The 24,842-nt window shown below is 43.8% G+C and overlaps 1 protein-coding gene and 1 long non-coding RNA gene across 3 annotated transcripts in view; one reads left to right on the top strand and one right to left on the bottom strand.

Annotated features, from left to right (window-relative positions):
* The window catches only part of LOC138840293 (uncharacterized), a 240,599-nt gene extending 226,546 nt beyond the window's left edge, over positions 1-14,053 (bottom strand). Inside the window, exons 1-2 of one of the 2 annotated variants that reach the window (XR_011376059.1) lie at positions 13,881-14,053; positions 13,438-13,600 (exon numbers count right to left, since the gene is read on the bottom strand). This is a non-coding gene — a long non-coding RNA (uncharacterized lncRNA). The remainder of the gene's footprint in view (positions 1-13,437; positions 13,601-13,880) is intronic. The other variant, XR_011376060.1, reaches the window with a different exon arrangement.
* Positions 1-24,842, top strand: part of Hdac8 (histone deacetylase 8) — a 265,953-nt gene that overhangs the window by 217,624 nt on the left and 23,487 nt on the right. The window contains exon 10 of the mRNA XM_070040340.1: positions 18,115-18,220. Within this exon, the coding sequence (XP_069896441.1) occupies positions 18,115-18,220 (106 nt within the window). The remainder of the gene's footprint in view (positions 1-18,114; positions 18,221-24,842) is intronic.

The raw sequence follows: 24,842 nt of genomic DNA, 5'->3' as shown, positions 1-24,842 counted from the left end.
CTTCTCCCCATTTTGGAGATGAAGAATGTGAAATATGCTGGTATGTCTAAAGTTATCAAGTTCATCATTAGCAGAATCAGAAAACCGGAGGCTGTGGGTGCTAAGCCAGAGCTTCTGTGGGAGCTATGTCTAGGACAGCTGAGCTCCAATCATGAGGCAGTCATTCCTCTCAGTTAATGGGTGTGTTTCCAGTTGTCAAACATATTTTTTATGCCAGCATTGGGGCTTGCACTCAGGACTTGGGTTTAGTCCCTTAGCTTTTTTGCTCAAAGCTATGGCTCTACCACTTGAGCCACACCTCCACTTCCAGCTCTTTGATGGTTACTTGGAGATAGGAGTTTCAGAGTCTTTCCTGCATAGGTTGGCTTCAAACCATGATCCTCAGATTTGTCTCCTGAGTAGCCAAGGTTACAGGTATGATTTTATCATGCATATTAAGTGATGCTTCTGGGCAAGTTCCTGAGTGGAAAATACAAGAGAGTTGAGATGAAGGCTTGGGGCAACACTTTCTGCCTTGCATTTGTGAACCATGAAAAGCATGCTGAGAGCCTGGACCCCAAGGCCTTATCTCTTCCATGTGAGGTGAGGCCACCCCTAGCAGCAGATTTCTTACTGTTTTCAAGCACCACAGTAATCACTAAGCAGGTAATCCACTGTTGAAGAAGCAGGTAAAGTATATCCAATTGTTGCCTAATGAACCTTCCCTCTGGGTGCTCATGGACCCAATAAGCACAAGTGTATGCATATGCTCACTCAGACAGCCAACCTTGAATGAGGATCATCCCTATGCCCAGCCTGATGCTCAGAAAGCATCTCTGTGCCATGTGAACATTCTGGCTCCTAAGAACTCTATTCCTGGCTTAGTAGGGGAAGAAGGGCATGCAAACAAATATGTCAAAGTGAGCCCAAAGGCTGTAAAAGGGCCTGTGGAGGCCCAGAGGAGCAACAAGGAACTCTGCTTTTGGGGAGTCAGCAAAGACTTCAAAGAGGTTACATTTGAGCTGGGTCTTGAAAGATGAGTAGGAATCATGGTGTAGGCTGAGAAGGGAGGGCCCTGTGCTCCGCCTCAAGCGGAAAAGCAGGGAAGTGTGACCAAGTGTGAAGGATCCTAGGATCCTTTTGCACATAGAGCAACAAGTTGCCATTACCGTATCTCCTGGCCTTCATAATTTAAGGTCAGACTTAAATGTGATCTACCATTCCTGTTGACCAGTTTTTCACTACCTTCATTCACTTCCCTAGCTGGTTTTTGTGGCAGCTTGTTAGCCTTTTTGCAGTTCTCTAAACTTAGATGAAAGCTGGTGCTTAAATGCATGCCATTTTATTTTGCTTATCCTAAATTTTGCATCAATCACACTTGACCATTGAGGGCTTAGCTATATTATCCAAGTTTCTTGGAGCAGCCAAAGGTGGCCTTCCTCTCCTCCCTTTAGAGTTAAATCCAGCAAGTCAGAGTCTACTGTGGAGAAAAATGGCACAAAATCTTTGTGGACACCTGGACTCCATGTGCTAAGCATGTGCTACCCCATGTTTGTTTAGCTGCCATCTGCTGTCATCATTAAAGGGACATTAAAACTCTGTTGGATTGGGTGTGGTGAGGTGATGTATCATCCTCGTGTGGACTCTTGAATAAGCTGTTAGAGGCCAAGCCTAAGTGGATCTTTGTTAATCAGTTGCTGAGAAAAGCCACAAACAGAAACTGAAAGGGCCCACAGCCATGAGTTGACTAGCACCTAGAGCTTTTCTCCAGATTCCTTCCTTTCCTCCTCAGATGTAACCCTTTAAGGTTGGCAGAGTAGAGATCCAGGACCCTGTTTATTAGGGGTTCCAATATGATTGGAAGCCAAGCCCCTCATCACAGTACTAAGGAGCTGTCTTATGGCAATAGCTAGGCCCAGGCAGTGCCCATACATTTATAGGAGAGGTGACTGCAGGGAAGCATGAAAGCAGATGGTGAAAGGGTATCTCTGGCTACACCCTTGTCACACCAAACTAGTGCAAAAAGGAACTAAGCTTGGTGAGCAAATACTACCCTTCCCCTAAGATCTGAATCTCTTACTCCCTTCTTACCAGCAAGATCAGGTTCAACTTGTATAAATCTATTTTAGTGTCTTTTAATTGCTAGTGAACTAAGTGTTTCCTGGATATGCCACTGACCATGAATAATTAGAATCATTTCAACCACTGGGTTTTTGAAAGTGAATGGCGAGCAGACAAATAAAAGGGCTGCTCAGAAGTGAGAGTCATTTGTTAAAACCTGAGTGGGAGCATTTGTCTCAGCCTTCTCCAGTTTTGTTTTGTTTTGTTTTGTTTTCATGATGTCACTAGAGCCTCCTGTTTTACAGCTACTCTGGCTGCCCTTCATATTTTATGCATCTCTCATGTTAAGTAACCCCAGCTGCTGACGACAACAGGGCCCAACTGGCCACATGTCCAAGTCAGTCATTCACCCAGCAAAGTTGTCAAGTGTGCCTACTATGTCCTGGGTCCATACCAAATCTCAGAGATAAAGAAGAGGGCCCAGTTCCCACCAGTGGGGAAAGCACTGCCTAGTGGACAACACTGCCTGGGGCAAAGAAGCACAAAAACAGTTACACCAAGATGTGATAAGTGCCAGCCCTGAGCTATGGGAACCCAAGGAAGGAATTTGGACAGTGTGAAGGAGCTGGGAGAGGCAGAATGGTAATCATTTCTCAACTGTCTCCAAAATACCTTTCTTGTAGCAAAGGATGGAGGGAGGCAACAGAATTGACTAGATAAAGAGGAGTGAGAGAGATACTGCTACTCAATGTGGCTATAGTATAGGCCCATGGAGAAATAAGGCTGGGCATGTCCATTGGCCATGGGCCAGACTACAGTACTTTACATTTCCTGCCTTAGTGTTTTGATTTGGTCCTGCACATAGTGAGGAGCTAACCTTGGATCTTCAGCAGGGATAATGACAAGATGAGAAATGAATTCCTGATATAATTTTTCCCTCCTAAAGGTGGGAAGACAGAAGTCAATTAGAGGCTGACTGAGAACATTACTTGTTTTGCTTTGTCTTCTCTATGGCCTTCAAAAAACCCTTTTCCTGTTCCCTCCTGTGTTGGCCCTTGTCATAAAGCACTGTCCTTGCTCAGTTGCACAGCTGCCTCTCCATTCACTCTTTGAGGGCAGAAACTGAGACTCATTCATCTAGGCAAGACATCAGCCTGGCCTAGCAGTGTTCAGGAAACACACAAGTCATGTGAACCAGGGAACAGATGAATCAATAGGTTCTAATTTGTCCCACAGTTGCCTCAATGTATATCAGAGACATCTCACTGGATGACAGGAAGAAATCCCACTCTGATGGAATATCATATGCCTCCACAGCCTTTCCCTTTCTCTGCCAAGCCCATCAAATCTCTTGGTCTTCAGCACAAAAAAAGGAGATGTTCAGAGCAGGTTGCTGCCGATGGGACCACACTGGTGCTGGCTCTCCATCTACTTTTTTTGTTGGTCCTGGGATCCAGTTTCATTACCTCCAGTCTCCTCCATAAAACCTTATCATTATCCACAATTAACAATCCCCCTTCAGAATTTGTCACTATAGAGAAAGTAGTCATCTCTGCTGTTCTAGTTGTGACTCCTCTTAGACTGTCTACCAGACAATAAGCTCCTCTATACCGCAGGGTGCCTTTGCTAGATATTTTTTCTGCTTGATCTTTGTCTCCTCAGCACCTACTACACTACGCTCTGCACCAAGACCAAACATCATGTTTGCTATCTGGCCATCCCTGACAAGGAATGCCAGTCTTGGGAGTGCCCTGTGCCTCCTTCTGTTGTTTGTTTTTTTGTCTTGTTTGACAAATAATGAGAAAAGAAGTAATTGCTCACCAAACAATGTAATATCACAGAAACAGGATCCTCCATATAACTCTGCAGGTATTTTGAAAGTACAAAACACAATACTTCTAAATAAAGCACAAGAACACTAGCCCATTCAAGGTCACAAATCTTTGCAGAGTAGTAGATTGTATAGTGAGAGTCCCCCATGGTGTTGATGGAACCAAAACCATAAACATTCCCTTTTAAAGGATTTGGGATAAATTAGGTCTTCTTGGGATACATTGAATATTGAGCATCAAGAATCAAGAACTCAAATTTCCCAGGTGGAAATGCTCAGCAGATGATTAATTATAAATGCAAGTCAGAGGCTGGAATACATGCATACTGGCCCCAGAGATGTATGGTCTCTACATAAATGTCATTAAACAGCAACAGAGTATGGACTTATAGTAAGTGACACAGACAGAGACAGAGAAGAGAGAGAGAGAGAGAGAGAGAGAGAGAGAGAGAGAGAGAGAGAGAGAGAGAGAGAGATGGGGGAAGGGAGAAGCTGAGAGTATGCCAGAAGAGACCTACAATTCAGAAATGAATGAAGAGGGTCCAGGAAAGAATATTGGAAAAGAATAGTGAGATCCATGGGGACAAGGAGGAGATAGTGTCATTTTGAAAGAGGAGCTTGATGACATGTACTGACAGGAAGTCAAACAGGATAAATAAGTGAGAAGAGGACATTAAGTTGGACAGGTAGGTAGTCTCTTGGTCTCCTAATTCAGGAACAACAAGTAGAGGGCATAGCTACCTTCAGTTCCCCCCCCCCGGCCCCCCCGGCCCAGGTACATTAGAAAATGACTGTGGTACATTTTCCTGCTGAACCTAGACTGAGTCTTGGAATCCTCGTGAACACTGCACTCCAAGCAGCTACTACCAACAGGCTCAAATCTCTTTGCCATACTCCTCTAAAAAACAGTTTGGTGAAGTTATGAGGAGAAGTCAAACAGTAATGAAGTGTGTGAGAAATAAGGAAGCCAAAATGGTGGGGAAGAGAGATTATAAGAGGTTTCAGGATGGAGAAAGAAGAGTTGCTTGGCATAAAATAAGGATAGAGTCAAGTCAGCACGCATTTATCACTCCAACAGAATCCCTTTTTTTGAAGGGACAGTATTGAGACTTAAACTCAGGACCATACATTGCTACGCAGGCTCTCTACTACTTGAGTCATTCCCCAGCACTTTTTTTGCTTCAGTTACTTTTATAAGATCTTGTGTTTTTGCCTAGGAGAGACTCAGATGACTATCCTTCTATTTACCCCTCCTTCGTAGCTTGGATTACAAGTATGAACCACCATGGCCAGCATGTTGACTGAGATGGAGTCTTACAAACCTGGATCTACCTCAAACTGCAATCCTCCTAGTCTCCACCTCCCAAGTAGGTGGAATTACAGGCCTGAATCATCATGCCCAGACCTTAGAATCTGTTTTCAAAATCATCTTTTTGTCCCCCAGCAAGGCTGGTAAAGCAATATCCCTATAGTCTTCCCTCTTCCATCCCCATCTTTGGCCAAACAAATAGTTGATGTTAAAAAAAAGTTCCTATGTAGGCTTGTTTCCAAAATATTCATTTGATTAACAAAGACATATAACCAAAATTGACCCTACGTGTATTTATAAAGGAAGAATTCTCTGTAAGAGTAGAAATTTGAGGATCAGCAGTGGTGTGAAGAAGGTATTAGTCTTGGACAGTGCTCTTCCCCAAACCCCTAAAACCTCACCCTGAAGGAAAATCTTGGCCTGCAGGGAGACCCCGAGAGGTGGCAGCACCCTGCCCTAATCTCTCCTGGCTCTTCTGTATCTCCTTTTTTAATCCTCATCTAGTCCCTAAATATTAACAAAAGCATTTACTGAGCATTTGTCGGGACCAGGGACTGTTCTAAGAGCTTTATGTGAATTAACTCATTTACTGTCACAATAATCCTATAAAGTGATTTCTGTTATCTCCCCCCACCCCTGTTTCACAAATAAGAAAACCAGTGCATGACATGGATAAGTAACTTGGTTAAAGTCACACAACTAGTAAATGGTAGAACAAAGATTTAGGATTCATCCCCCATGGTACCAGAAATCTCACTCTTTAATTATTTCATGATTTATTGGAAAGCCCACTGGGCTGAAAGTCTGAAGCCTTGGGTTCAAGTTCACCACAATTATAACACTACATGGTTTTGGCATTAGGCTCACCTCACTTGTCTAGTAGCCCCACACATGTGAGAACATTTTATAGAACTCTAACCAATATCACACAGTTTCATTTGGATTGATTCCTCTGCCTCTCCAGTAATTAGACCTTTCTGTTTCTATTTAGATTTCATCTCCTTGAGACCTGTCACCAGACACTATTTTTTTTCTCAGCTTTTCCCTAGGGCCTAGAATGATACTCAAAACCTAACAGAATGCACGTTTACGTGCGTGCACGCACACAGACATGCACAAGTACACATGCACGTACTGCTGCAGATCAGCTCACATAGGACTCTTACAAATTAGGTTAAATACACAAAATGGCTGTGCACGAGGCCTCTAAGTACTGTAGCTAATGAAATAAGACTTGTTAATATTGGGCCTGTTCTTTGCTTAAATGTAATTGGTGCTCAAGTAAGATAACATTTCCCAGGTTTGCCTGATAATTTTCCTTTAGAAACTTCTTTTCAGTAAGAATAGCTAAAATGCAATTAAACCAGGTATGAGGGCCAAAGATGTGGCTCAGTAGTAGAGTGCATGCATTGTATGCACAAGACCCTGGGTTCCAGCACCACAAAAAAATGTGAATAATGAAACAATTTATATATACTATCCATTCATCCTATCATTCATTCATTCACATACAGTGCTTGGCACAATGGTGCCCTAGTGTGTAAGTCTCGCCATCAAACTGTTCCTATATACTGATACTGTGCAGTGAGGCCCAAGGTAGGGTACGTGTGGAGCCTAGAACACCAAAGTTTTGTTTTGTTTTGTTTTTTGGTGCAGGCACTGGGGCTTGAACTCAGGGCCTAGATACTGCCCCTTAGATTTTTTGCTCAAGATTAGTGCTCTACCATTTGAGCACCACAGCTCCACTTTCAGGACACCAGAATTTTATCCCAGCAATGGAGAATTCCCTTTTCATTGCATCCTCGTGCCCACCTCCACATGTAACATCTTTTCTAGAATAGCCTGCATCTCCCTGACCTCTTGCTTGGGCTTTGGACCTCCCCCTAGCCCCCACTTCTCCTGCTAGCAATTGCCTTTGATGTGCTGCTTCCTGCAGCTTCAATCCAACAACTAATGGAGTTATTATTTTTGTTTGTTTGTGTTGTAAAGCCATGGCAATAAAATTTACTCCCAATAATACCACTGCAATTTTATGTCCTTAAAATGTACCATCAATGACATATGTAATAACCGAATTTCCTGTAAACAGAAATGTTTTTCAGGGGGAAAAAAGAGGGCTTTTTTGTTTCCATCGTGGTTAGGCTCAGGTTCTTTGATGGAGTAATTGATGATATAGGAAAGGTTGAGAAGTATCGAACAAGATCGTGTTAGGGTCCAAAGTGCTAATATTATGTTGTTTTGGTCCTGATGAGTTATGTTCACAGGATGATGCAGAACAAGAAGTACTCTTTCTGGCCAGAGCCCAGATTACTATCACTGGCACAACATTCCTAAATGAAGACAGAAAAGCCAGGGGTGGGTTACAAGAGAGGTTAGCGCTATCTTTGGGCCTGCCTTGATAGAATCCAAGATAATTTTTAGGGAAGGGTAAAGCCTGAACTAATAATTAAAAGTTTAAGCTGGGTGCAATGGCTCAAGTCTCCTACCTGTTTGAGATATAAATAATGGGGTATCATAGTTTGAAGGCAAGAAAGAAGGGCAAAAATATTTGTCATACCCATCTTAACCAATGGCTAGGCACAGTGGCATGTTCCTGTCATTCCAACAACACAACTTGGAAGTGCAAGTAAGAGGATCACAGCCCAAGGCAGCCCAGACAGAAAACAACATACTACCTCAAAATTAACCCATACTGCAGCCACATGCAGAAAACTAAAAGTGGACCCCAGCCTATCACCATGCACCAACATCAACTCAAAATGGATTAAAGACCTTAACATTAAACCTGAATCTCTGAAACTACTGCAGGACAGAGTAGGAGAGACACTTGAACTAATAGGCACAGGAAGGAACTTCCTGAACAGAGTCCCAGGGTCACAACAAGTTGGAGAGAGACTCGACAAATGGGACTACCTTAAAATAAAAAGCTTCTGCACAGATAAAGCTATCGCAACCAAGCTAGAAAGACAACCAACTAATTGGGAAAAAATATTTACCAGCAATATATCAGACAAGGGGTTAACATCCTGTATATACAGGGAACTCAAGAAACTAATCCCTCCCAAACCTAACAAACCAATTATTAAATGGGCAAGGGAACTAAAGAGGGACTTCTCAAATGAAGAAATAAAAATGGCAAAGAAACACATGAGGAAATGTTCATCATCCCTGGTAGTGAAGGAAATGCAAATAAAGACAACCCTGAGATACCACCTTACCCCAGTCAGAATGTCCCACATCCACAAATCAGCCAACGACAAATGCTGGAGGGGATGTGGAGAACGAGGAACGCTATTACACTGCTGGTGGGAATGTACACTTATACAACCACTTTGGAAAACAGTCTGGAGGGTCCTTAGAAAGCTAAAGATTGACCTCCCTTATGACCCAGTCATACCACTTCTAGGCATCTACCCTGAACAACAGGAACCAATATACAAGGACACGTGCACCTCCATGTTTATTGCAGCACTGTTTGCAATAGCTAGGATATGGAAACAACCTAGATGCCCCACCACAGATGAATGGATCCAAAAATTGTGGTATCTATACACAATGGAATATTATGCAGCCATTAGAAATGACAAAATAATGGCATTTGCAGGGAAATGGATGGAGCTAGAAGGAATCATGTTGAGCGAGGTAAGCCAAGAACGAAGAGACAAACAGTACATGGTCTCCCTGATAAGTGGATGATAAATCCAAAATGTTAGGTGATATGACAAAACTAACAGGACTTAAGAAACAAAGAACTCCCACTCATCTGGTTGAACCACTACCAAATATCTCCATGCTGCTGATCACATATATGGTATATAACATGTGAGCATGTTATATATTACAGACTGTGATAGACAATTTGCTCCAGGAAAGTTAGAATGAACTTGTGACTTTAAATGAGCATCATTATTCCACAATACTGTGAATTTCCGGAAATTAAGTAATCACTTAATCACAATCAAAAAAAAAAAAAAAAAAGAACCTCGGGGAAGGGAGGGAGGGAGGGGATGGTAGGGGGAAAACAATGGAGGGGGTAACAATGTTCAAGAGGAAGTGTACTCATTACCTCACTCATGTAACTGTAACCCTCTGTATAGTATCTTTACAATAAAAAAAAAAGAATGTAAAAAAAAAATTAACCCATACCAAAAGGGCATAGAGCCAGGCACCAATGGCTCACGCCTGTAATCCTAGCTACTCAGGAGGCTGAGATCTGAGGATCATGATTCAAAGCCTGCCCAGGCAGGCAAGTCTGTGGGTCTCTTCTCTCCAATAAACCACTAGAAGACTGGAAGTGGGGTTGTGGCTCAAGTGGTAGAACACTTGCCTGGAGCTGAAGGGTGCAGGGACAGTGCCCAAGCCCAGAGTTCAAGCCCCACGACTGACAAAAAAAATGGGATAGAGTTGTGGTACAAATGGTAGAACACTTGCCTAACAAATCGAGTCTCTGAAGTCAATCCCTAGTATTGAAAAAAAAAGAAAGTTTGAGAACTTCTTAGAATATTCTAGAAAGGAGACTGGACAGAATCTGCCATTGTAACTGCAACTGGCTGGGAGAGAAAGCTGCTTTGACCACAAGGACATGTCGCCAGCAAGGCAGGTGTAAGCATTTTAAAACTTATTATCCCTGAGCTTCCCAGGAAATTTCATTTCACTGTTCTTTCTTCCCTCTGCTTCCTTTTTTCTGTGCTTACTGGATCTTTTCATCCTCCTGACTGCATTCTAAATGTAGGCCTTCTCCCAACTTTGTACCTTGGGCCCATGCCATGTCCTTACTTCCACACACTCCCAGCCCATCTCCAGCTGCCTGCCAGACACAGTTCCCTGCTGTCACCTCACACCCAACTAGAACCAGGCCTATCCTCTTCCCTAGCTGGACTTGATTTTCTTACTGATTTACCTCAGTTTTGGTCACAGACACTGGGATCCTCCGGATCCCCCAGGCTCAAAATCCAGGAGTCAACTTCCACTTCTCCTGCACTCTTTTCTTCCATAGCTGATCATCTGCCAAGCCCTGTTACATTTCTGCTCTCCTGGCCTTCTTGTCTGCCATAAAGTCCTACAGTACTGCTCCAGTTTTGGCCCTGCCCCACTGCTGTCATATGGTCTTGTCCTCTCAACCTGAACATTAAGGCTCCCTAGTTCTCCTTATCCAGCATTAGCCAACAAACAGCAGTTACTGTTTCCAAAACTTATCCTGTGTTCTCTTGCTTGATTTAGCTACCTGACCACACATACCCCTCCCTCACTGACTATTTGTAATGACCCTATCCATCAAGGCCCTAATATTACGTACCTGATGTGAATCTCTGCATAACACCAATCACGCTACATTTTATTTATTAATGAATTGAGCACTTATTATTTTCCAGGCCTTATGCTAAGAGCTTGAGGTAATATATGGGAAGGAAAAGTGGAAGAAAGCAAAGAAAGGGGTTACATTGTCCAGAAAAGAAACGTACTCATTACCTTTTATAATAACAATTTTTTGGGGGGTCTGGTTGTGGGGCCTGAACTCTGGGCCTGGGCATTGTCCCTCAGCTCTTCAGCTCAAGGCTAGCGTTCTACCACTTGAGCCACCGCGCCACTTCCGGCTTTTTTCTTTTTGCTTATGTGGTGCTGGGGAATCGAACCCAGGGCCTCATGTATTGCAAGGCAAGCGCTCTATCACTGAGCCACCTTCCCAGCCCTATAATAACAATTTTAAGAGTGCAACAAAAAGGGCTGGGAGTATGGCCTAATGGTAGAGTGGTAGAGTGATAGAGTGCTCACCTAGCATGTCCTGGGTTTGATTCCTCAGTACCACAGAAACAGAAAAGGTCAGGTTCAAGTGGTAGAGCATTAGCCTTGAGCAAAAGAAGCTCAAGAACAGTGCCCAGGCCCTGAGTTCAAGCCCCATGACCAACAAAAAGAAAGCTAACAAAAAAAGAGAGGGACTAAATTTAATCAAGGTACAGTATATGCATATATGGACATACCACAATTAATGCTCATTAGTTAAACTATTTTAAAAGCTAAATAAAACAGTATTTTTCAGAAGTCAAAAACTGCATATATGTATATAATTTACTTTTTGTAAATAATGGTGAACAATAATCAATAAATACTTTTGTGTTTAAAAAAAACACAATAGCCAGGCACCAGTGGTTCATGCCTGTAATCCTAACTACTCAAGAGGCTGAGATCTCAGGACCGCAGCTCAAGCCCAGCCCAGGCAGGAAAGCCGTTAGACTCTTATCTCCAATTAACACCAGAAAACTGGAAGTGGCGCTGTGGCTCAAGTGGTGGGGCACTTGCCTTGAGCTGAAGAGCTGAGAGACAGCACCCAAGCCCAGAGTTCAAGCCCCACTATGAACCAAAAACAAAACAAAACAAAACAAAAAAAAAGATAGTATTTGTCCCTTGTGAATCCCTGCCTAATGGGCCAGAAAGACATAATTAGCTATGAGTCCCTCTCAGGCTGTGCCTGTGTCCACCCAGTATGTTCTTACCCCTTAGCCTGTAAATATACTCCAGAACTCCATCTAAAACCACCCATTTTTGTGGCAATTCTGAGGTCTCAACCCAAGGCATTGAGCCTGTATGCACTCTACTGCTGAGCCATGACTCCAGCCCTACAACATTTTTGTTTTCTCTTTTCTTTCCTTCCTTTTTTGTTTGTTCCTCCTTCTTTCTTTTCTTCTTTCCTTGCTTTCTTCCTTCCTTCCTTCTTTCCTTCTTTCCTTCCATCCTTCTTCCCTTTCATGCCAATCCTAGGGCTTGAACTTGGGGCCTAGGCACTGTCCCTGAGCTTTTATGCTCTACCACTTGAGCCACAGCTCCACTTCTGGTTTTCTGGTAGTTAATTGGTCATATGAGTCTCACTGACTTTTCTGCCCAGGCTGGTTCTGAACCATGACCCTCAGATCTCAGCTTCCTAAGTAGCTAGGATTGCAAGTGTGTGCCACCAGCACCTTGCTCAAACTCCCTTTTAAATAGAGAATATTCTAGTTCTCATTCTTATCTCTATTCCCTCCCCCCTCCCTCTAGGCCCCTACTACCAGATGTCTACCAACCTTCTTTCCATGCATAAACAAATGAGAAGACTTTCAGTCCCCTTTAAGGTATTGCCATTCACATACCTTCTCTCATACTCTGGCAGGACCCACCTTGCCAGCCTTGTCAATCTTATCTGATTCCATGGCTATATGTTGTTGGTAATTCCCAAATCTGTAGTACTTGTGGTCTCAGAAATCTTACCTCCCTCTCGAACACAGATCACAATGCCATCAGTATTTGAATCCTGCATGTGCTCCCAGGTGGACCCCTCACACACATGTAGGCCCTCAGTCCTCATATTCCTAATCCTTTTCCCCCCACAGCCAGAAATCCTTGACTGTCGCCTCTTCCTTACTCCCCTGTCTCATCCCATTGATGCTATCTTTGGAGTTTTTCTCTCTCCAACCCTCCCACACTGTCCCTGTCTTAAGTCCTGTGATCACCCCTGGGGGCTCTAAAACCAGGTATTCCTACTCAGCATTCCTCCCTTCCAATTGCACCAGTCTCTACAGGTTAGCCAGTGGGCTGTCTCAAGTGCCTGTCTCAAAGTGACCTTTGCTCACCTTCTTGAAGCTTCTTCTCATCCAAACCATGTAAACAAGCATTGTTTTGGGAACTTGTAATATAGCAAGAAACAAATAGATCAATGCTCTGCCCTCATGGAGTTCCTAGTCTGGAGTAAGGGCCTTGTCTGGGCAAGGCCCATTGTGAAATTCTTGCCTGCTTCCCCAGCCTTGTGGCCTGTCCCCCCTTACCACACCTAATTATATCTAACTAGGGGCTGGGGTTAGTTCATGCTTCCTGCCTTTCCACCATAACCCTCACCCCAGTTCTCCCTTGGCCAGACCCCAGTCTACATCACCTCCACTTTATGGACTCTACAGTTAGTGCTGGCCTCCAGAATGACCTCCATGCAAATCTCAGCTTTTCACATATTGTACGTGAGTCTGGATTTCAGCTCCTTGCCTTAAAATGGAAACCATAATAGTCCCTACCACACAGGTTGCTTGTAAGAATTAAGTTTGTCAATCTATCAAAAGTGCTTAACACAAAATAAGCCTGTAGTAAATGTTAGCTGGCATTACTTTGATTTTTAACATTATTACTATAACACTCATTGTACTGATTCTTTAAAAAAAAAAAAAACCCTCTATTAAACATGTCTCATTGTCCCTATACCCCCGTGACTAACCTAGACGGGCACATAGTAGGTACTTACTAAATGTCCAGGGAAGGATAAAAGGATCGGCTGATTCAGGTTTGTGGCTTGGTTTCCCGTGACCAAACAGGATTACCGAGGCATACAGCAACTTTAGGGCTTCTTCTGATATCCTTTTGACCAAGTAGCTAATTGTATGCTGTTTTCATTGTGTGAGCAAGAGCTGGAAAGGATTGAGCAAGAATGGAGCATTAAGTTGGGCTGATGTATACTGGAGCTGAGCTATTTACATTCCTTTATTCATTGACTCTAAGGTCTAGAAATGACAGACTGCTCTAAAGCCTTTGTTACCTTCAACTCCCCGCCTTCCACCCCACCTCATACCTTCCACTGCCTGATCCCCAGTACAAGGTTCCCTTCCAAAATACTTCCATTAGAACCCTGGAAACCATAGGCGTGCTGAGGGGATAGGGGAAGGGGAAGGGGTGGAGAGGGGTTAGTACCTCCCTCCTTCCTTTGCTGAGATCAAAGCCAATGTTTTCCCTTGAAGGTCGGCTGGCCTCTTTCATCCAGTGCCCCACCTGTCTGGGATGGATTGCTTCGTGCAGTTCCTTTCCTCTTAGGAGCTGGAGGGCAGTTCCAGGGTGGGGCCTCAAGCTATTTCGAGTGCTGGCCAAATCCCTCCACCCCAACATCTCTTTTGCCTTCTGTGATCATATTTCCTCTCTACCTCACTAGTCAGTAACAAGTGGCAAAACCACAGTACCGGAAACTATGAGAGAAATCAGTCCCTCCACTGGCCCCAGGCTAAACTTCAGTCATTACTGAAACAAGTGCGGAGGGACACATTGGGGTTGTTAATAGGCTTGGTCTGGCACGAGGAACAGGCTCTTCTTTCTGCATCTCAGCCCAGAATCAGAGCTTCACCCACCATCCCTCAGGATGTGGAGAAGACATGGTTAGGCAAAAGCTTCTTGTACTGGGAAAGGGGAATTCACATTTATCAAAGGCCTACTATATTCTAGATCCTGAGTTCGGCTTATGGTAGATATTATCTCCCTACCTCCTAACAGCCCAACCAGGTCAGCATTTATCATCCCTGAGGTAGAGATGACGAAACAGAGATTAACAAGCTTACCAGAGGCACACAGCTAAATCCTTGTACCACATTCCGGTTTTCCCTGACTGTGAAGCCAGTGTTCTTTCCACCACACCACGAAGCCTCCAGAGCCTAGGGACGCAGTTTGTTCTGGGGGGAACTCTGAATTACTCCACACAATTAACTGAACAGTTAGCTAAAGCTGTAGTGAATCTATTTAATTCTACATATCTTTAAGGAAAAGCTGTGATGGTTTGAGTTTGACTCTACAGGGTATACAAAGAGAACATGCCAGAAGTTTCTACCTTTGCAGAATTCATACTGGTAAAGGCAATTTGACAAGTGAAAAATTCAAACACAACACAGAAACAGGGAAATGCCATGAGTGAGCCAGAGAGGGGACGCACAGGACCACCTTTGCTTTAGATAGAGTCTATGTCTTACTGGTGCCCCAAGCAGAACTTCTGAGACCAGAGCCAGCAAGCTGCCATGTGGAACTGCCTCCCAACACTGGGACTTCCTTAAATCATCTGAATCCCCTAATGCAAAAACAGTGCAAAGAAGCAGAACCTAAGCATAGTATTGGATTGACAAAAGTGGGGACAAGTTTGGGTGGTCAGACATGGCTGTTAACTTCATGCAGCTTGCTTCAGCAAAGCATGGGTTATTGATAACTGCCCAATATGTGGCACAGTTAAAGCCAGCTCCAAATGAAGCCAGGACAAAAGGCTTAATCCTAGTAGAACTGAATTCTGTCACGTGGTAGTCAGTTCTGGCCCCAGCTGATGGTATGGTTAGCCACTGTGTGCTCCTGGTCAAAGAAGACTAAAGTAGCAGAGTGTAGGTAACCACACAGTAGGCATTCACAAGTAAGAACATGTTGTTCCAAACCCTCAGCCCTGGGCAAATGGCTCATGACATGCCTTGCTGACCAAGAATCAGTGTCATTTCTGCATGCAGAGACAGAATGTTCCCTCATCCTATACCTCAATGAGGCCCCTTGCTTCTGATTTTTATAGCATTATGATACTAAGGGCTTGGGTCTGCCAGGGGGTCTACATCATTGCAGTTGCCTTTCTTCTGCTGTGCTCTTTCTTCCTTTTTTTGTCAGTTGTGGGGCCTGAACTCTGGGCCTCTCACGCTGTCCCTCAGCTCTTCAGCTCAAGGCTAACACTCTACCACTTCGGCTTTATATGCTTATGTGGTGCTGAGGAACCGAACCCAGTGCCTCATGCATGTAAAACAAGCATTCTACACTGAGCCACCTTCCCAGCCCTGCTGTGCTCTTTGTAAGCCTCTCTTTCCATAGCCATGAGATGAGTGTAGCACTTGACCCTGTTGAAAAGAGGCTACATAAGGCAAGGGCACTACACCTGTTTGAAGCCTTCTCTTTCAGAGCCAAGCCCACAAAGTCCTTAGGCTCGTACCAAGGAGCCCTCCTTGGTTAAAAATACAAGGCTTGTTACACACTGGTAGCTTAAACTTATAATCCTAACTAATAAGGAGGTTGAAAACTAACATAATCTCAGTTCAAAGCCAGCCCAAGCAGAAAAGTCCATAAGACTCTTAATGTCCAATTAAGAACCAAAAAGCCAAAAATAGAGCTGTAACTTAAGTGGTAGATCACTGGCCTTGAGTGAAAAAAGCTAAGGAAAAACACTCAATTCCTGAATTCAAGCCTCAGTACAAAAAGAGGGAGGGGAATTCCTTATAGTTCCTCAGCCACAGTGGAAAGTTAGTTTCTGAATTTTTCCTCAAGTAACCTCTCATCTCTGTTCCATATATGCATTTGCTAAAGACCATTTCAACTCATAGCTTCTTCCATTTCTACAATTTGGGGTGTCAGGCTTCATGCAGCAGGAAAGACCTAAGTCCTTCTGCCATTTTAAGTTAGCATACACACACACACGCACACATGCTCATGCATATAACATGGCATTAGTAGCGCAATCTGAGGCATTTTCATTTAAATTAAATGTGCAGACATTTCTGTCGTGGATGTGCAAAAGCTATCTCCCCATCAAATGACTCCCATGGATTCCATTGCAAGAATCCCTAGAGATTGTTCCACAACATCTCCCACAATGCCAGATGCACATGTAGACTACTAACAAGGATAATTTGGTGACAATGGCAATAAGTGTGGATTGTTTGTAAAAAAAAAAAACTCAATGGCATTGAAATTATGACACATATCAAGATCCCTGTTTTCATACTCACTGTACCATTTTCTTTTTCATGGAATTTGAATTTCCCTGGTTTTCTTATCCTCTGACAGTATCACTGTTGAAAGCACATAGTTTTAAGGACCATATGCTGTCTCTCCAGAGAGTGTACACAAATACTATTTCTGTTCAAAACTAAACAGAAATAGTAGCTTTGTTTATCCCCCATTCAAAGACTTGGCTCAATTGAATGATTCCCTTTGTTGTAGTGTTTTCCACCAAATGGACCCTAACACAGAAACTCAGTCAGTTATTATGACTTATCAGGGGTCACAAGGAGTCATCAAGTAAGTCAGAAATAGAATCCACAAACTTTTAATTTGATTCCTTGAATTTAAAAAACAAACTGCACTACAGAGGAATAAAATCTAAAATAGAAAAACTCAACTTGTTTGCCATTCCTGGGGAAAGGGATTCAAAGCACCCAATGTCTAAGGCAGCTGCCACGGGCTGAGGCCCTAAGAGATGAAAACATGAGGACTGCCACCTTCACAGAATTGATGATCCAGTGTGGAAGAGGAGAAATCCAGGCATTGTGGGAAACTATCACCTGATTCCGAATGTGCTTGTGAACACCTAGAGCATGGCAAAGGAAGCCACCTCCATGCTTACAGTCCTCACTGCCACTGGCATGTGACCTGCATATGCTAGGCAGTCCAGTTCTGTCTACCAAAGCAAATGAGGCCCATAAGATAGGTGCCAACAGAATGCTGTGGGGTTTGGTGGAGAATAAGAGACAGCTTGTAAAGGGACTATCATTTCATCTTCACCTGGAAGGATGAGGAATCCCACATACACACAGTTCAGGCAGTAGGGATTGGAGGTGGGCCTTTGCAAGCCCCAGGAAAGAGCAATGACAAAGATCCTACAGGAAGACAACACAGGGATGTCTGGGAGAGCACAGAACAGGGTTGTGTGCTAGAGAACTGGGAGAGATAAAAACTATGGATGGAGACAGAAGTTAAGACCTGAGCAAAGGAGCCCTTGAATAGCAAGCTAAACAATTGAGTAATCTGGGCTGGGAAGGTGGCTCAGTGGTAGAGCGCTTGCCTTGCATGCATGAGGCCCTGGGTTCGATTCCCCAGCACCACATAAGAAAAAAAAGCCGGAAGTGGCGTTGTGGCTCAAGTGGTAGAGCACTAGCCTTGAGCTGAAGAGCTGAGGGACAGCGCCCTGGCCCAGAGTTCAGGCCCCATGACTGGACCCCCCCCCAAAAAAAAGAATTGAGTAATCTCATGTCATTGAAGGCTAAAGGAACAGTAATGCCACCATTGCAGGGCCTCCTACCCAGTGAAGCCTTCTTGGCCTTGTTGGTAGAGGTAAGTTTCTTTTGATTGTCCTGTTTGTATGTGGTTTGGCTTAGAGGTTTTATGTGGTTTAGTTTGTTTTTTGGCCTTTCCCTTTTCCTTACAGTTTTTCACAGCATATGGTCCTGATTATGTGCTGGAAATCACGCCAAGCTGCCGGCCAGACCGCAATGAGCCCCACCAAATCCAGAAAATCCTCAACTACATCAAAGGTGAGCACCACCCTTCAAGTTCTGCCCTCCTGATTCCACTCAGTTTGTGGTAACCCTTCGTGGGGGGGACTTCCTCAAATACCATTTGTCTTTTCCTGCCTAATCATTTCACTGACTTGGAAAGGAAACATCTTTTGGGCTTGACAGCTTGTAGCCAGAATCCATCACAGGCCACTGGTTGATATTGTCATTTGGCTGGCTAATGTCACCTTCAGAAAAACAAAAGGTTCATCATTAGGCACCTCTAAGGGGGAAATCAGTTCTAAAATCTGTCCTGACATACTTTTTCTTTCAAAAGGCCAACTCGTAAAACTGAGTTTAAGGGGCTAAGTGTGTGGCACAATGTAAGAATGTCTGCCTAGCACGTGTAAAGCCCTGGATTCCATCTACAGCACTGTAAAGAAAACTCTCTAGTTTAAGATGAGGGAAGTTTGCCAGCCACCAGTGGCTCATGTCTGTAATCCTAGCTACTCAAGAGGCTGAAATCTATGAATCACAGTTCAACGCCAGCCCAGGGAACAAAGTCTGTGAGACTCATCTCCAGTCATCCACACACAAAAATGCTGGAAGTGGAGCTGCAGCTCAAATGTTAGAGTGCTAGCCTTGAACAACAACAACAACAAAATCTCCAGCACAGCACCCAGGCCCTGAGTTCAAGCCCAGGACTGGCACACAAAAAAAAAAAAGATGAAAGAAGTTAAAGTCAGTTTAGCCCTGAAGGAGTCCAAGTGAGAAATGGGCTCACAGATATTGTTTTCTAGTGTGGATGTATCTTTGGTATAATAGAGCCTTGAGAGACTGTGAAAGTCCACTAAGTAGTCAGGGATTCTCATGGCCTGGGAATGGATTCCCCAGTTTTACCTAGAGTGGAGCAGGGAATGGAACAGCTGCGCTTTTCTTCTTCTCTCCCCTGAGGCTGCATTGGAGTCATTCCAGCCTCAGAGTTCAGGGGAAATGGTGATCACTGGACCATTGCCCTCCTGATCATACTGTCCACAAGCTGTGTAGGGTCACTACCCTCAGTTCTCCAGTAGTGCCCCCAGATCAGCCCCAGCTGCTTCTTTACAACCCACTTCCCATTTACCATTTGCTTTTATGTATTTCAAGCAGCTATTTTCCTGTTTAATTGATATAATCGTTGTGTTATGTCCTGTGTAGCTTTTGGATTCTAATTATTTGCAGAGTTAAGAAGTCAAAGGTATCATATTGCCTGTTGTAAAGAGTAAAATTGCCATTTATTCATAAAATTACTAAGATAGTGCCAGTTCTGGAACCTTGGGCTCCCTCATTGGAATGTAATCCAGCATGAAAGGAGGCTGCAGTTAGTCTGAGGGAACATTCTATGTCCTAAGGGTTTTTGTTGAGGGTTATATTAAGCCCTATATCCACCAGCAATGACTACTCTATGATGATAGCAGTGCCTTTACGCAAAGATTCCATGTTCTGAGCTTTGGCCAGAGAAATTTTGGAAGCTAATAAGTCGTGGACTCTCAAAGCATTGTTTATTGCCTTCAGCCTCCTCCTAACTCTGCTGTTTGAAGCCATCTCCCTCTGATCTATCAATGGCCACTCACCCCACAAGTCCTCATTTCCTAACCAAATAATCCTCCCTTATCTTCAAGACTTTCCAGAGCTGGCTCTTCTCCAGTCCTTCCCCCTGTGCTGCAGCCCTGATGAATGCCAACAATCCTTCCCTGGTTTCCCCCTGTGCCTCTCAGACTCAAACACACTTCCAGTTTCTTTCAGAACTCATCTTAGACCAATTTTTATCCCTTTTCCTTCAACTCTGCCCCTTTTCCTATCCAGTCTCTAAATCCTGGTAGAGTGCAGACAGAGCAATAAAAACAGAGAAACCCTACAAGCCTCTGCAGCAACTTACTCACACCTATGTGTGTGGGGGTATGTGTGTGCCCTCTTTCTCTGCACCCATCTCTAGTCCCCATAGCTCTACAGAGTGTGACATCTTGATATAGAAGAAATAGAAATGTCAAGCCTGGAAAATCATAAGGAAAGTAAATGACAAGGGAAAAGAATTAGGAGAGGTAAGACACCTAAAAGAGAAATGAATGAGAGACGAGATTTTTTTTAAAGGCTCTAGCCTTGGGTGAAAAGCAAATAAATCCTAGAGGAAATGGAAGTTACATGGAAGTCATTTTTTTAAAGATTCTGTTTGGTTAAATCAGTATTCTGGTTGTAACAATGAATCTAAACTGGGAGAAAAACATATGGATGAGGAACTGGGTCCTCTAAAGCAACTAGACACATACCAAATAAAAGGGCAAGGCTTAGCAGCATTTTATCTGAAAGAAGAATTAGGGATTGTAGTTGACACAGAGATCAGCATGAGTCAGTGGGGCAAGGTGGCCTCCAGAGATACTGATGCAGTATCAATCTCACTTTAAAAGGGCTCTAGACAAATAGGAGCATGTTCTAGGAGGTCAGATGGACTACAGAGAGGACTGGAGCCCAGGCTCCAAGAGGTCTGCTTGGAGAAGCTAAAGCTTTCTGGAGAAGGAAAGGCACATAATCTCTATTTCATATCTCTGCAGAGGCTGTCACAGAGCAGAGGACAGAGACAGGGTCTATATGGCCACAGGGCACAGAGCTGAATCCATGAATAGGTATTATTTTTTAAAGACTGATTTTCTTTCAATTGAAGGACAGATTTTTCTAACACAGCTTCCCAAAGTAGAGCAGGCTGCCCATAAAAGAAGCCAGTCTCTGTCATTTGAAATATACAAGTATAGGCTAGAAGATCACTTGGCTGTCACACTCTAAAGCTGCTTCTTCTTTGAGTGGGGAGGATGATTAGACTGAATTATTGTCAAGGTTCCTTCCCACCCTAAAATTCCAGGATGCTGTACATTGCAATGAGAACACAGAAAAAAGAAAGAAAAAGACTATGGTAAGAGTGCAAGGTTGGTGGATGAGTCACAGTTGCGGGGGGTGGGGTGTAATGCTGTGTTATATAGGAAAGAATCAATGCAGAGGAGAAGAATGGAAGTCACTCATAGTGGGTGATGAGGATCCAGGAAGGGCGGACAATAAGTACAGAGTCTATAGAATACTAGGAATGTTCAAATTTTTCCATTTAGCCATCTTCTTTCATATTAACAAAGTCTTACATTCTAGCTATGGAAATCGGCGGAGTACACGAGTCCAGAATCAAAAAGAAAATCAGCTCAACCTAGAAGAAATGAGGCTAGAAAAAAGTCCAATGTTGCTAAAAATGGCCAGGCTAACCTGCTATACTGATACCATGCCCCTCAGCCTGGTGACGCAGGCTGCCATCAGATAGTGTGTTGCCATGACAATGGTCAGTGTGAAAAGGCTGCTGAATTTTCTACATTCTAAAAGATTTTCCTGAACCTATCTCCAAGACAGCCACTTGTTCTTGCAAGTAAAATCCACAGTGAAGCTGGTTGTTTCTCACTGAGCTTTGCACACCATTCAAAACAAAAAGCAGGTTTGAGGACACAGGGTGACATGGGGAGGTGATATGTCAATAAGCTATTAGATGCATTTAGCCCCACTATAGGTGAGGGAGGTCATCCACCATGTCTAGTTGAATTTGTTCAGCCTTTGAGCTTGTTTTTTTTCTCACAAAATCCCTTACAAGCACAAAGGCTGCGAGTTTAGCCTGTTGGCAACCAGACTCAGGAAGGTATGTCTTAGAGAGATGTACTCCACATGCTATCAGATAACCTAGCTTTACCCCCATCTTTTCTGTCCATTAGTCTTTCTGAGAGAAAAAGGGGGGGGGAATAAAACCACAGAGAGTCAATTCTAGCTGTTCCCTTTAAAGAGAGACAAGGTTTGTTTTGCTCCCATATGAATTGCTCTCAAATTTAGGATGCCAATGATTTCCCCTAAAGGTATGTATTCACAAGGAAGTATGGGTTAAAGAGTACATAGCTGAACCTACCTCATGACTACTTCTGGAAAATCTTCCTTGCCCTATCTTCACATTCTGGGAGTTGTTTGCCTTTCCTCTGGTTCACATACTCCAGAGGAATTAGCTCACAGTGAAGCTTCCAGAGTTGGAACAGTGCTCATGGGATCAGTCCCCAGAGGGGACCAGCTCCTCAAGCCTGGCTAGCTCTGCATGAAGAAATGGGGGAAGAGGTAGGAGGCCTGCTAGTCTGTGATACTGATGACATTTGAATCAAATGAGGGGCAAATAGGGGGCTCAGAGCTTCAGGTTGCCGCCCAAACCCAACCCTCTAGGGAGGCAGCAGAGTTCATTGTGTATTTGTGAATATGTGCTAGAGTTTTAATTTCAGGTTTCAACACTTGCTCTGAGTTTCCAAATCTATACCCCAAGGTTTGACTGGGATAGAAAAAGAAATGAAGGGACACTAGAGGAAAGAAAAGGCCTTGGATACATCTGTCCTTTGTGACCCTTAATAAATGAGGTTTACTTAGGGCAGCCTCTTTGGTACAAGATCTGGGAAAGGGGCTAGCAGACTGATACAGTATGGGGAGAGACAACACAAGTGAAATAAGAATAATAACCATTATTTATCTACCACATGAGGAAACAGATTCAGAGAGGATAAATGACTTGGCTAAGCTCTTCATTTATTCAGCAAGTTAACTAAGTAGTTAACTAAGCACTTGAAGTATGCCACACTGTGCTAATAAGAATAATGGGCAGACATTTAAACTGTTTATGAGGGAGTTTGGGGGTCATATTGTCTCTTTTTTTGGTGTGGTACATTGAGAGTTTGAACTCAGGACCTTACTCTTGTGAGGATAACAGGATAGCACTGAGACACACCTTTAGGAGGCTTGTCACTGGTTATTTTTAGGATAGAGTCTCACTATCCACCCAGGCCCACAACTCAAACATGACCTGCCTACTAATTTAGGCTTCCTGTTGTCACTGAGATCACAGGCATGTGCCACTGTGTCCAGCTTCCCTTCTATGGAGATGGAGTCCCTCAGGCTTTTCTTCCCAGACTGGCCTGGCACTGTGATCCCTTTCAATTTCAGCCTGTCATAGTTTAGGATGATAGGCACATACCACTGTGTCCAGCTATAGGTTAAGAAAGGATCTGCCCACCTTTCCTTCCCACACTGGCCTAGAACTGACATCTTCCCTTCTCAGGCTCCAAAGTACCTAAAATTATGAGTGATCCACCAGTGCATAGACTGTTTGTCCTCTCCTTAGCAGCATTGCCCATGAAATCTGTTTTCCAGCCCTCATCTACTTTTACCAGTTGTCCCTAGTAAACCCATCCCACTCCAGCTCTTTCTATGTGGCTAGTCCAAAGCACCTGAGATCTTTGTCTCCCTAGAAATGGAAGGAAGAAATGCATGAGCAATCCTTAAAGTTCTGGTCCCTGACCTAAATTGTTTTGTTCTCCCCATCTCTCTATTCCTCCATGCCTCCATCACTTGTACCATACTAATCTAGACCATCCAGGTCCATTCTGAGCTTAAGTGAGAAGCAAAAGAGAAGAAAAGAAGAGAGAACCAGCCATCTCAACCAGCTCATGCTGCCTTAAAGTGTACATCAGCCATCATTCCCTGCTTTTTGTTGGTTCAGAAGCTTTTTTGCCCTGGGTAACCTTGAATCACAGCCTCCCTACTAGTTAGTATTACAGGCATGAGCCACCATGCCTGACCTGCCCTTTACAGTTCTACAGCCCCAAGCTGATATCCTTTGCACATCTGCTGGTAACATTCTCAGGAGGCAAGCAGCACCTCCTCTGGCAGCCTGCAGTCTGAGGATACCATCCTTCTAGGGGTTGGCAGTTGGGGCTTTGAGTCTGACCACATTTAAGGACTGCTGGAGCCTAGAGCTTGAAGTTGAGCTCTTGCCTAGTAGAACTCTACAACATGGAAACACAGATTTCTCCCACGCCTTGTCCTGCTGCCTAAGAAGCTGTAAGGATCAGTTGAGAGGCAAGATTGCCTCCAAGGGCAGACTGATGATTGCTTTAGGACCCTTTGAAAGGACTTTGGAGCAGGATTATGGAAGATACCTTGAGCCTATTTGAATGGCTTCAAGTGAGGATCTCTGTGACATCTATGTTTATCTCCCTTTCCTGTCCCTTGCCCTCTCTATCTCCCTCTCTATCTCCTTGTGATTCTTCCAGAAGCCTATTTCAACCTCAGCTTCCCCACCAAGCAGATTCCTCTCCTTGCTTCACCAAACAGTAAAAGAAATGGAAATATTTGTTCTTGTTATTTTTGTTGTAAACAGAAAAATAAGCTATAAAAATGTTCTGCTGGCTAGGCACAGTGGCTCTTGCCTGTCATCCCAGCCACTCTGGAGGTAGACATTGGTTTGTGACTAACCCAGACAAAAAGTTAGTGAGACCCCCATCTTAATCAACAAAAATTTGGCAGCCAGGCGCCAGTGGCTCATGCCTGTAGTCCTAGCTATTCAGGAGGCTGAGATCTAAGGATCACTGTTCAAAGCCAGCCGGGGCAAGAAAGTCCATGAGACTCTTAACTCTAATTAACCACCAGAAAACCAGAAGTGGCTCTGTAGCTCAAGTGGTAGAACTCTAGCCTTGAGCTAAAGAGCTGAGGGACAACTCTCAGGCCTAGAGTTCAAGACCCACAACCAAAAAATAAAAAGCATGATGATGCTTGCCTGTCATCCTACCCA

Source organism: Dipodomys merriami, unplaced genomic scaffold (genome assembly GCF_024711535.1).
Source record: "Dipodomys merriami isolate MVZ:Mamm:240054 unplaced genomic scaffold, mDipMer1.0.p SCAF_3, whole genome shotgun sequence".
Lineage (NCBI taxonomy): Eukaryota > Metazoa > Chordata > Mammalia > Rodentia > Heteromyidae > Dipodomys > Dipodomys merriami.
This window is presented reverse-complemented; position numbering and strand designations above follow the sequence as displayed.